Source organism: Drosophila teissieri, chromosome 3L (genome assembly GCF_016746235.2).
Source record: "Drosophila teissieri strain GT53w chromosome 3L, Prin_Dtei_1.1, whole genome shotgun sequence".
In the NCBI taxonomy this organism is placed as follows: domain Eukaryota; kingdom Metazoa; phylum Arthropoda; class Insecta; order Diptera; family Drosophilidae; genus Drosophila; species Drosophila teissieri.
Genome location: NC_053031.1, coordinates 10,205,590 through 10,216,839, shown reverse-complemented (window position 1 = coordinate 10,216,839; position 11,250 = coordinate 10,205,590). Strand labels below are relative to the sequence as shown.

The 11,250-nt window shown below is 39.8% G+C and overlaps 4 protein-coding genes across 6 annotated transcripts; 3 read left to right on the top strand and 1 right to left on the bottom strand.

Annotated features, from left to right (window-relative positions):
* The first annotated feature begins 4,872 nt into the window (after nucleotides 1-4,872).
* On the top strand, nucleotides 4,873-7,372 carry LOC122617036 (ninjurin-A). Of its 3 annotated transcripts, none has more exons than XM_043792685.1 (4): nucleotides 4,873-5,189; nucleotides 6,135-6,210; nucleotides 6,407-6,777; nucleotides 7,041-7,372. In XM_043792685.1, exons 1-4 carry the CDS (start codon nucleotides 5,112-5,114, stop codon nucleotides 7,233-7,235), a joined length of 720 nt encoding a protein of 239 aa, XP_043648620.1. In that variant the 5' UTR covers nucleotides 4,873-5,111; the 3' UTR covers nucleotides 7,236-7,372. The 3 variants fall into 3 exon arrangements, with proteins under 3 accessions (XP_043648620.1, XP_043648621.1, XP_043648622.1); XM_043792686.1 differs by having other exon boundaries at nucleotides 4,874-5,189; nucleotides 6,455-6,777; XM_043792687.1 differs by lacking the exons at nucleotides 4,873-5,189; nucleotides 6,135-6,210 and adding an exon at nucleotides 6,226-6,344.
* Nucleotides 7,373-7,608: 236 nt separating this feature from the next.
* On the top strand, nucleotides 7,609-8,748 carry LOC122615787 (NADH dehydrogenase [ubiquinone] 1 alpha subcomplex subunit 5). The gene is made up of 3 exons (XM_043790895.1): nucleotides 7,609-7,759; nucleotides 7,890-8,051; nucleotides 8,450-8,748. Exons 1-3 carry the CDS (start codon nucleotides 7,739-7,741, stop codon nucleotides 8,639-8,641), a joined length of 375 nt encoding a protein of 124 aa, XP_043646830.1. The 5' UTR covers nucleotides 7,609-7,738; the 3' UTR covers nucleotides 8,642-8,748.
* Nucleotides 8,749-8,880: 132 nt separating this feature from the next.
* Nucleotides 8,881-9,548, top strand: LOC122615789. Its single transcript, XM_043790896.1, has 2 exons — nucleotides 8,881-9,255; nucleotides 9,336-9,548. Exons 1-2 carry the CDS (start codon nucleotides 9,021-9,023, stop codon nucleotides 9,383-9,385), a joined length of 285 nt encoding a protein of 94 aa, XP_043646831.1. The 5' UTR covers nucleotides 8,881-9,020; the 3' UTR covers nucleotides 9,386-9,548.
* Nucleotides 9,544-11,195, bottom strand: LOC122615786 (guanylate kinase). The gene has a single exon (XM_043790894.1). The coding sequence runs from the start codon at nucleotides 11,055-11,057 to the stop codon at nucleotides 10,341-10,343; it is 717 nt and encodes a 238-aa protein (XP_043646829.1). The 5' UTR covers nucleotides 11,058-11,195; the 3' UTR covers nucleotides 9,544-10,340.
* Nucleotides 11,196-11,250: the final 55 nt, after the last annotated feature.

Below are 11,250 nucleotides of genomic sequence, written 5' to 3'. Positions count from 1 at the left end.
GTGATTGCCATAAATCGGAGAAGAAAGAGAAAATCGATTAAAAAAAACAAAGGATAAGTTTGTAATTAAATTCAAACAGTGTTCGATGGTTTATTCGCAAGGATTAGGCAATTGAATTTGTTTTTGATTTATATTTCTTGCATTTCAAGCTTAAATTGAATATTGAAAGTGTCTTAAAGCTTTGACTGAAATTCGATTAATAATCCTTTGCAAATTATGTGCGATTGATAATAGAAATTGTGACAAACCATTTTCAGACTATATTGGCTGACTATTTTGGAAACACAAATTAGCTGAAACTAATAGTAAATACTAAGTTTGCGTTGAGAAAACTAGGAATTCGATGAGTTAAGCTAAAGCCGAATTCTCTCCTTCAAGACGTTAGCTCCGCTTAGTTATGCAACAAACGGCATTGAAAATGTATGAATCACTGACATAAAATTTAGTTGGTATCTGCCATCTAATTCAACAATCAACAAAGCAACGGGATACCCACAAATACCAAGTCATCCGCCCACACACACTCACACACACACACATGAACATATAAATTCTGGGATTCCCCCTGCCTTGGCAGGCAAATATATTTTGTATACACAGCCATTGGGGCGTGCTACTGTGTGTGTGTATGCGAGTGTGTTTGTGTGTGTACGAGTGTGTGTGCGAGTTTGGGTGTGTTTGCGTGTGTGTGTGCGTGGATGAGTGTGTGTAACGGCAATCATTATTGAGGCAATGATGTGCATTTCATGAATTATACACGGCAAGATGATGCGTTGCGATGTCGAACATCTGCGTGTGTGTGCCGAGTGTGAGTGTGTGTTTGCGTGTGTTTGTGAGTGTGTCCATTTCCTGCTCAAGGACTCATCGTCCTGTGCTATCCTGAACCACCTCCTCCTGCTCCTGCTCCTTCCCGTTCCCGCTGCCGGTCCGAGCATGGTTGGTTGGGCAATGCGCCGAGGTAAGTAATAAACTTATTGGCCCCATGCCTGTCCATTGATTGTCCGTTTGCAATACACAATATGCCAGGATGTGCCACATGGGGCGGTAAATATCAGGGATGGCCCAACGTGCTGGCTACTCATTTATGGAATAATCTAGTTGAAGTGCTTCTAGTTCTGCTTGCTGCATTGCATTACATTATTGGAAATTATATTGTAAGTTAGCAAGAGTAAGCTGCTAATCGTCTTAATCTCTTTTCTCTATGAAAATATTTTCTTTCTTAAACTAAATCAAACTATTTTATTGGCAAATCAGTTATAAAACGTTACAAGAATAGTAAAATTGGGAACTGTTATTATAGAGTACTTAAGTACTTGGTATACTAATACCTCCTAAAAATTACATACACTTATATTGGGATTATTACTAGAAAACAATTGCATCTTAAAATATAGTTTTAAGGTAAACCAAACAATGAAGTGAATAAATGATTTTTTGGTTATTGAGCTTTAAACTGCTGAGAGGGCCTTATTAAAAAGATAGTTCTAAAATGTGTAAAAAAGTTTTTAAATAGAGTGCGAGAGAACTAACAGAAGTTACCACCACTCATCTAATTTTGATGTTTTCGTGCCTCTTAGACTTTCACAGAGTTTTCTACTCCGAAATTTCCTTTGAGCCCAAGCCAATTGTGCTTAAAATAAACGCATTAAACCGAAACCTAACGCACCATTCCATTAAAACTTTGCTGAATTTGACCATCTCTAGCAGTCGGATTGGCGTAAGGGAATTACGAGAAGTGGGCGGCATTCAAGCCATTCTGAGCCGCCCACTCGAATGTGGCCATATCATGACGAGCTGGCAATGCCAGCGGACGTTTCATCGTTAAATGTGGAACTGTTAAACAGATAATGACCAACCACACCAAACCACACCACGCCACACCACTTCACTCCATACCGGTGCTCCACCCACAAAGGCCAGCACCACCCATTCTGAACCCAATCCCAATTCCAGTACCAAACCCAGAACAACCCACTGAACTGACCGACCGCAGAGCACAGCAAGGACCTTCGAGGGGCAGAGCGCAGTGGGTGGCTCGGTGGGCATGTGGACGTGAGCTGACCAGGAGGGCATTGTTATGCTCCCCGGCCTTTCATAACTGTATCAATGGCGTTGACGATGACGATGATGCTGCTGCTCCAGCTCCAGCTGCTGCTCTTCCTGCCAACGATGATAAACCAATGATGCTGATGACGATGATGACGCTGATGATGATGATGATGCTGGTGATGATGATTCACCATTTTGTTGTTGGACTGCGGAAACCAGACAACTGTCGTGCTGAAATTCTGATGCATTGAAATATAATTATTGGGAAATGTGCGATTGTCGTTGCATTTCCGTTTACGTGCTCGCCATTTCGGTTTTCGGCCCGTCCGATTATGCATGCATACGGATGCCGGGGTATGGGAACAAGTGTAGGACATGATTGTTTGTCCTTGTAGATACGAGCACAGCGGGGTTCGCAATAATGGGTTGTGGACTATTGGGCTGCGGATTAATACATGTAAAAGGGGGCTTACTTGTAACAATAATCACACCCCCCACCCTGCTTACAGCCATAACTATATTAAAGAACTGTATAGCACTACTTTAAATGGACTCATTATTATCATTATACAAGTAAAGTTCAAGTAAAGCACCTAGATATATGTAGTTTCCTTATCGTTACTGTATTTGATGGCATAAATGCAACCTACACTGTTTCAATTACATATTTGTATCGATTTGGGCCAAAGGACTTGCTGCACACCCACCTGACATTACCCTTATCACACACACACACACACGCACACCCCGCCCACCCACAATCATAATTTATGCAAGTCCAATGACATAACAGTTGCCGGATTATTGCCATGCATTCTGCACTTGCACGTTGCGTATAGTTGCGAATTTCCGTATGCACATTCAATTACCATATTAACCGAAACGACTAATTAACTAAAGTTGTGGATGACTCGAAAGCCCGAATTGAAGCCTTATATAAAGAGAATACGAGACTGAATGATACAAAGTATTATTTTGCGTTGCGGATTACGATTTCATTTATAATCAGCTTTTTAGTTAACTCTCAACGTAGTCCATTTGAACTTATTGATTTCACCACACATCATTCGCGGGAAAATCAATTTGTATTCAACACGTATTCATATGGTTTGAGTCTGCGATAAAAGTCACCACCTTATTTGAACTGCGCTGAAGTTATTTTAACTAAATTATTATATATAAAATGATATAATTTAACAAATTTATATTTGATAAAATACATAATAAACAAAAATGCATGTGGCATAAATATATGAATATATTGATTTATGTTGTATTCAACAATCTAACTCAAAATGCCTGAGAAAGGCGCAAATTTGAGAGATAGTGCTGTAAAGTACGCAAACAACAAGCCCGCCATAATTTAAATGCATCATCAAACTTTGGCTACTAGTGAATTCACTCTTCTATTCACTTAAACAAAATTAGGTATCTTAATAGTTATATTAATTATAAATTACATATTTAGGGATACTCTGTGCTTATATTGAGGAAATATGTTTCGAAGTTTTAAATAATTATTTATACATGGCATATATTATTTGGTTCAATATTTAAACTCAAATTTATCGTTCAGAAAATAAATCTTTGTTTTTAAATTTAATATTTGCTATTAATATTTGACATCATAATTCTAGCATGACACCCAAAAAACTCATGCCCATTTGAACGACGTCAAAAATCTCATTTGCTAAAAATAAATTAGTACAAGAAATATTTGAAGCCATTTGTTGTTGGTCCCAACAGATTCCCATTGGGAATTTCCGAAGTCATGCAGATGCTGAGAGTAAAAACGCTTGAAATGTATGTAAGCGTGTTGGTATATGTATGTGGTAGCCATTTCTTCTTAACCGGTTTTCTTATTCTCAATGTTATATGCTCGATAAACAAAAAGAACTTGATTGTTCTGCAGTTGTGAAAGTCCTCATTGCATTGACTTCTCTCACGCGGTGACTAATTTTAATCGGGGGAAACGTAAATATTCCCGTGACATTTTCCTGCTAGCTCATTTGGGCAATTTCCAAGAACTCGCGTTTTTCAAAACGGTAGCAAAAAAGAGCAGCACATCTAGTCTATATACATAGTGTATATATTAGTGCTCTGGGTTATCGCGCCGAGTGCAATGACGTGAAGCATTAATTGCAAGCCGAATGCATTTTAATGCGAACGAGGAACTTGGCGTGCTAGACTGCGGAAATAATGCAACAGCAGAAAGAGAGGGGCTTAGCACATTAGAAAGAGAGAAAGCTGTAGGCGCTAAAAAGAGATAGGGAAGGTTTAGCTTCAAACAGCTCGTTTGTACAGTTAGAAAAAAAGAAAGTTTAAGCCAAATATTTATTTATACTATATATTATATATGATAAATAGTTTAATAATTATATTTATTTATACTATATATATGATAAATAGTTTAATAATTATATTTCATTTTGAAATATAGATGGCATTTTTCTGATCATCCTCATTTTAATTTGATAGAAATTTACATAAATTTAAATAAAATATGCAAAATAATTTTATTCATTATTTTATCTTTTTAAGAATGCCAATTGGTAATTAACAGTCTACTACAGCTTATAATAATAATTGGTTAATTGAATGAATAAACTACAGTAAATACAATCACTTTGCATCTCTCTGTGCACATTTATCAGCTCAGAAAATCATGAAGAAAAAACTTGTAAACTTTTAACTCTGTAGAGTGAGAACGTGAAATCCCCAATGGATGATTGTTTGGGGAAACGTAACGCTGACGACCAACCGGCCAAACAAGTGGCCCCCAGAGAATGTTCGCCATATCAATGGTTTCTGTTTCTCTGGTCAGTTGTCCGAGAAATAGCGTGCTGAGCGGTCGCAAATAGCGCACGAGTATTAAACACAAGCCGAAAAATAGAAATAAATAAGCAACAGAGTGATTTGCCCCACAAGATCTAGATAAAAAGATAAAAAGATAAAAAGATACTACATAAATATAAACAAAGAAATTCTTAAAGCATTTTGGCATTGAATTCCTCATTTTTAATTGCCCCAAGACACATTAATTGCAATTAATTAGTTGTAAAATGAGTATCCCAGAACACATTACAATGGAAATGGATAAAGTGCCACTAGAAGACGATAAAACTTTGGCGAGAAACACAGTGAGTTATGGCTTCATCATTATCATTAAGCTGGGGGAAGGTAAACAAATTCCTATAAAACGGTGCTTTACGAACTTTACGGATAGATCATTCAATTTTACGTATTTACCAGTTTAAAAATATTATACATATATGGTTTCGTAGTGCTTGGTCATTTTTGTGTAAGTTGGGCAGAGCTCCACAGATAGCGTTGTAAAATTGTCCGGGAAAAATGACAGCTGAGCCGGAAAACGCATGACGACTTACAATTCTAAAGTCTGCATTTCTTACGTACGATTTTTATATTCATTGAATTACTGAACTATGAGTATTTCTACTTCCTTAAAGTTACTAATTTTTAAAACAAACAATCTAAGCTTGGGTAACTCAATGTTTGCTGTATACATCATGCGTCTAATTTTTTTGACAAAGGAAAGAGAAATCTTTCAATAATAGTGACGGTTTTATTTTTTTGCTAGGCATAAATTCCCCGTTTGGCTGCATGGAACATCTTTTTCTGTGACTCATAGTCTGCAGACGTAACAAATTATATGAAACATAATAATAAAAGGAAACGACTGTTTCCTTTTAAAGCATCATTACAGGAACTAACCATCGTACGATTTTTTTTTTGTATTTGTATTATCGCTTAAAATAATGTTGTTTGTTTATTTATTTATTGAAATATTCATACATGTTTGCCGCTTTTCTCAAAGCCTTGCTGTCCCTGAAGCTTATCATTTTTTGTTGTCAATGTTACTGAGTAGTTCTCATTCATATTCCAACTACATTTTCCTACAGATAGGCGCTACTTAGCATATAGTTGCATTAATCAAAACTTACACATTTATCAACGCTGCCAAACAGAAGCTGTGCTGTTTGGATAAATGAATTTGCATTTTGAGACAATGGATTTGCAAGCAAAGTTGTTAATATTCCGGAAACGTTTTTATTGAAATTTTACAGGAAAATTTGAACAACAACAGCTACGACGATGCAATGGACGGACTAACACGTAATAATCTTCGAGTGCCCAGAGCAGGTTCGTATTCGTAAATCTCTGAAAATAAAAAACTAGAACCATATTTTGTGCTTACCTATATGTTAAATGAACCTGTGACTAATGCCGCTTAAAACCGCGATCTTTAAACAATTTGCGCAAACCACAATTATTGTGTAAGTAGCATACGCAGGTGGTGATCAATTTAAATTGAATGTCTTATTTCGCCTTTTTGTAGTTCCCGAAACCGATGATGATGACAACGACGATCGTCCCTTTGTTACAGATGGGAGTGACAATCCCGGCGTGGATGACGGTCTTTTTGGCGGCAATGGCAATGTGAATGTAAACGTTCCCAATGGCGGAAGACGACCCAGTTTCTCCTTTCCGGGATACAATGGAAATGGTGTCGTGATGATCAACGGAGTGGAGACACCCATACCCGATGTGAATGCCTATCAGCACAAGAAAACCCTGGCTCAGGGCATGATGGACTTGGCCCTCCTGTCCGCGAATGCCAATCAGTTGCGTTATGTTCTTGATAGGCAGTCGACACATATCTACTACTATCCCAGTCTGCTGTTCATCTCACTCAGCATTTTATTCCAGGTAAATTCATTTATTCAATTAGTTGTGCTAATACGCAAACATTCGTAAAAGCAAGTTAACATTTGGAAAGACAGTTATCAGAATATGTTTTAGATGCATTAAAAACTAATATATACAAAGCAACATCTTTATGCTCTCCCTGTTATCAAAGTTACAATGTATTCAGTTTAAAACCAACGTAGTTAACGTTAACCAGACTTCACTGTGGCTGGTTATACCCATATTTTTGATGACGCACATTCTCAATTTCTTTTCCCTTTCAGGTTGCTGTGGGCGTGGGTCTGATATGGAATGGCCAGTACAACATCAAGAACAGCCTCGATATCTGCCGCGCGAACAGGATCAACAATTATACAGTCATCGGCATCTTTATAGTCACGGTGGTCAATGTTCTGATATCGGCCTTCACCGTGACGTCAGATACCATAGCTACCGCCAGTACCACAGGGGTTAATTGATATTTAAAGTAGACTTTAGTATTATGAAACACACAGCCGCATCGTTAGAAAATACTCACATTGTTTAGTCCTTGTTAAAATTCACACAGCGCCCCATTTTTCTGTAAGCTAAAATGAATTGTGATAAATAAAATCCCACAAGCATTTCTCAACTTATACAAATTGCTAAAAGCTTGTTTTTCTTACTTTGGGAACTTGCATTATACATTTAATAAATAAATGCAATTATAATATTGTATGGTAATATTTATAAATCAGTTATTCTTTATTTATATTATCATTTTGTTATCAATTATTTGTTATCATCAATTCAAAACCGATCCTATTTTTACTATTTAAATTCATTTTTGCCGCCAAACTATCGTTACGCTGCGATAGTTAACGGTGTAGCATTTGACAGCACTGTTTGCTACCTTCGATACTTTACAGCACTGCACAACAGCTGTTACAAAATAAAGTCGTGCGGAAAATTCAGCATTTTTGGCTAAAAGTCTATTCCCAACATGGCCAAGATTATTAAGGCGGTAAGTGCAACGAACTCAAGTGTAACAGCAAGTGGGAAAACTGCGCAGGGAGATGGAAGACTGATTCCCGCTGGAGTTACGCTGTTATTGCGGCCAATTGTTATTGTTATGTCATCGCTACCTTCTGCAGTCCACAGGTTTGACCGGACTGGCGGTGTCCACCAATCCGCACCACACGCTGAGTGCTCTCTACGGCAAGATCCTTGGGGCGGTGTCCAAGATGCCGCAGGAAGCCAGCTACCGCAAATACACGGAACAGCTGGTCAAGCAGCGCGCCGATTCCCTGGCCCAAGTAAGATTACCCGGAAACTTAGCCTATTTTGGTTGCCCAAGTGGATGGTAGCTGTCTACCACCTCGCCAAATCAGGAAGCCAAGACATAGATCCGTACAATTGTTTGGTTTTAAGATAGCTATATTCTGGTTTATCCCCCAATTTCCTTTTGTATTTTATAGTAGAAGTTGTTCCAACAAGCTTCGTTTGCGAATTGTAAAAGCTTTCCGTAAAAATATGTTTCTTATGTGTATCATATAATATATAATTTTAACTTCTTTTGTTTATTCAAAATTTCTAACAAATGTACAAAACCTTACACCGAAAAACAATTGTAAAAATAGTGCAGAAAGAAGCCAAGTTTTATATCAAGATATCTTATGAATTCACAATATAATGTTTACCATTTTTGCTACAGCACAAGGACATTACTGCCCTGGAAAAGGCCGTCGGCTGCGGTCAAGTGGAGGAGCTGATTGTCCAGGCCGAGAACGAGCTGATCCTGGCCCGCAAAATGCTCGGCTGGAAGCCGTGGGAGAAGCTGATCCAAGCCGCACCGGCCAAGCAGTGGGACTGGCCACCAGCCCAGATCATGGAGCCCAAGGTTTAGAGCGCCTCAAGATCTACACATAGTACTAGTTAATCTACAGCAAATAGAAATGAGAAGAGAGCAATAAATCCGTTGATAAGCAAGTCGCTTTATCAGCTAAAAAATAATGGAGCTTTCAAGTCTCGTTTGTGAGCGTGTTCCGATTTTTGAATTTATGCTTTGTGTTCAATATAAGATTGGAAATTTAGGTAGATAAAGCTAGGAAAATCCAAATACTGTTAAATACATTTGTCTCCGAAATGATTTCTTTTATAAAACAGCTTAAAACGATTGAGATTTTAATGTAATAACTAAAGCTGGAACGGCCCCACAAGATCAGCTCTCAGTTGATAACATATTCAAGCCATCGATCCAGCGACGAACTCAGTTCGTTTTCAACATGCGTGCGCTTCAGTACCTCCTGCTCCTGCTCGTCATCTCCATTGGCTTGGCGGCTTCAGTGCCTCGCCAGCGTCGTCAGATCGATCTCACGGTCTCGGCGGAGCACGACGACAAAGACGACGAGACGGAACTGGCGCTGGAGGCCATCGCCGGGCTGTGGAGCAGTGCAGACAGTCGGACGAAGATCGATGGATCCGCCAGCCTGGTGCATCGCACACACGGAACTCAATCGGGTACGGGCAGCACCAGATACCAGGCGAAACTGCATGTGCACCATGACTATAAGACCAATGCGTATCCCTCGTAATCCAAGGTTCCGAGCAGGACTTTCGCGTGGGTGTGCGCATTACATTCGACAAATAGCGAACGGAGTTCCAGACATCGGGCGGCCGGGGGCAAAATCGAGCGATTGCGTGAGGCGAAAGTGAGGCCACTGTATAAACAATCCCACTGACGGATAGATAACATTTTGACCTTTGCAGGCTTGGCTTTGTAGAAAATATATAGAACATTGGTGAAAATACAATATACCCGCATACTGTTCGCTTTATTGATTCCATTTTAATCGCCTTCTCCGGTTTTCTCGACCGTGAAGCGACGCAACAACTTTCAGCTTAAAATTACAACTAGAACAACGAATTTGCACAACAGTGAGGTGGACAGAAGGAGAATAATAAATACAAGCCATTTCTTAAGTATAAATGCCATTAGTCAACGTTGGTTTTCTATGAGTGGTCGCCTCCGGAATCGGGGTCACGGAAAGTAATCTATGGCGTACATTCATTGGAAACTTCAGGTCAAGTTCGCTGCGTTTTGTTTACTAACAATATTCTGCTGCTGACAAAGTATTTTGCTCTTCTCTAAAAAAGCTTTTTAAAACATTTGATTTACAATATAAGCCACTTTGTCCTAGAATTCAAAAATAGCCTGCTTCTACATAAAACTAAAATGTTGATATTGCTCTTATATACGTGATGATTAGTAAATAATAGTATTATTTTCTATTTCATTTAAGAAGACTAATTTCTATTTCATTGAAGAAGACTAATAGTTTCTATTCCATTAAAGAAGACTAATATATAAAAGGTAAAGTTTGCTATTCTGTATCTTCTGAAAGTTTTTAAGTTTGCCTTACATGCTAATCTTTATAATATTTATAAAGAGTACCTGGTTTTCCTATAAGTTTGAAGTTTATCCACAAGCACCTGTAGTTTCCAATGATAAGTATGCTATAATTTACTTTCCCTGTCGACGATCAGTCGCAAACCATCCAATTGAGGTTAATATCATTGCACCTGCGTACGCAAAATGCTTGACCTTACTTCAGGCTAACTGATACTCCCTGCTTCTCCTGTTCCTTGAGTTCCTGGACGACAAAGTTGCGGAACTCCTCGTAGGCCACATCGATGTCCACATTGTTGATGATCTTGTGGAAGTTGCCCGGCGTCAAACCATAATCGAGTTCCACCTGGGCGGCATTGAGGCGCTTGCTCAGCGACTCCTCCGTCTCGGAGCCACGTTGACGCAGTCGTCGTTCCAGCTCCTCGATGCTCGGTGGATTGTTGAAGATCAGTATGGGATTGAGATCCGTCCGACGTATCTGCTCCACACCCTTCTGCTCGATGTCCAGTATGCAGACGCGTCCCTGTGCCTGGATTTCCCTAACCGCCGCCTTGCTCGTCCCATACAGATTACCCGTAAACTCCGCCGTCTCGATGAACTCGTCGCCGGCGATGGCCTCCTCCATTTCCGGCCGTTCCACGAAGTAGTAGTGCACTCCGTGCTCCTCGCCAGCGCGTGGCTTCCGCGTGGTGTGCGATATGCTGAAGCCGAAGGTGTTGGGGAATTCCGCAAATAGCCTTTTCAGCAGCGTACTCTTTCCGGAGCCCGAGGGTCCGCATAGGACGAGGGGGCGTGGCCCGGGGGCGGTCATCTTCTTCTTGCTTCTCGTTAAGGTTGCCGCACTGCTGCTGGCGCCGCTGCTGCTGCTGCTGCTGCTGAGCGCGCGATTTACAATGAACAGAAAGCTTATCATCGCGTGGCCTTTTATTCGTACGGAACAGCACCAACAACACAAATAGGTGCCAAAAAAGCTGGTTTTGTTCTTTTTCTATTTGGCTTTGGCTAAATTAAGAGAAGTGGGCGTGCTAGTGCGTGTGTGTGTGTGCGTGTGCCAGCGATGGGCGGAACTCGACTTATATCGATAGGCCAGGCAGTGCGATAGTTGC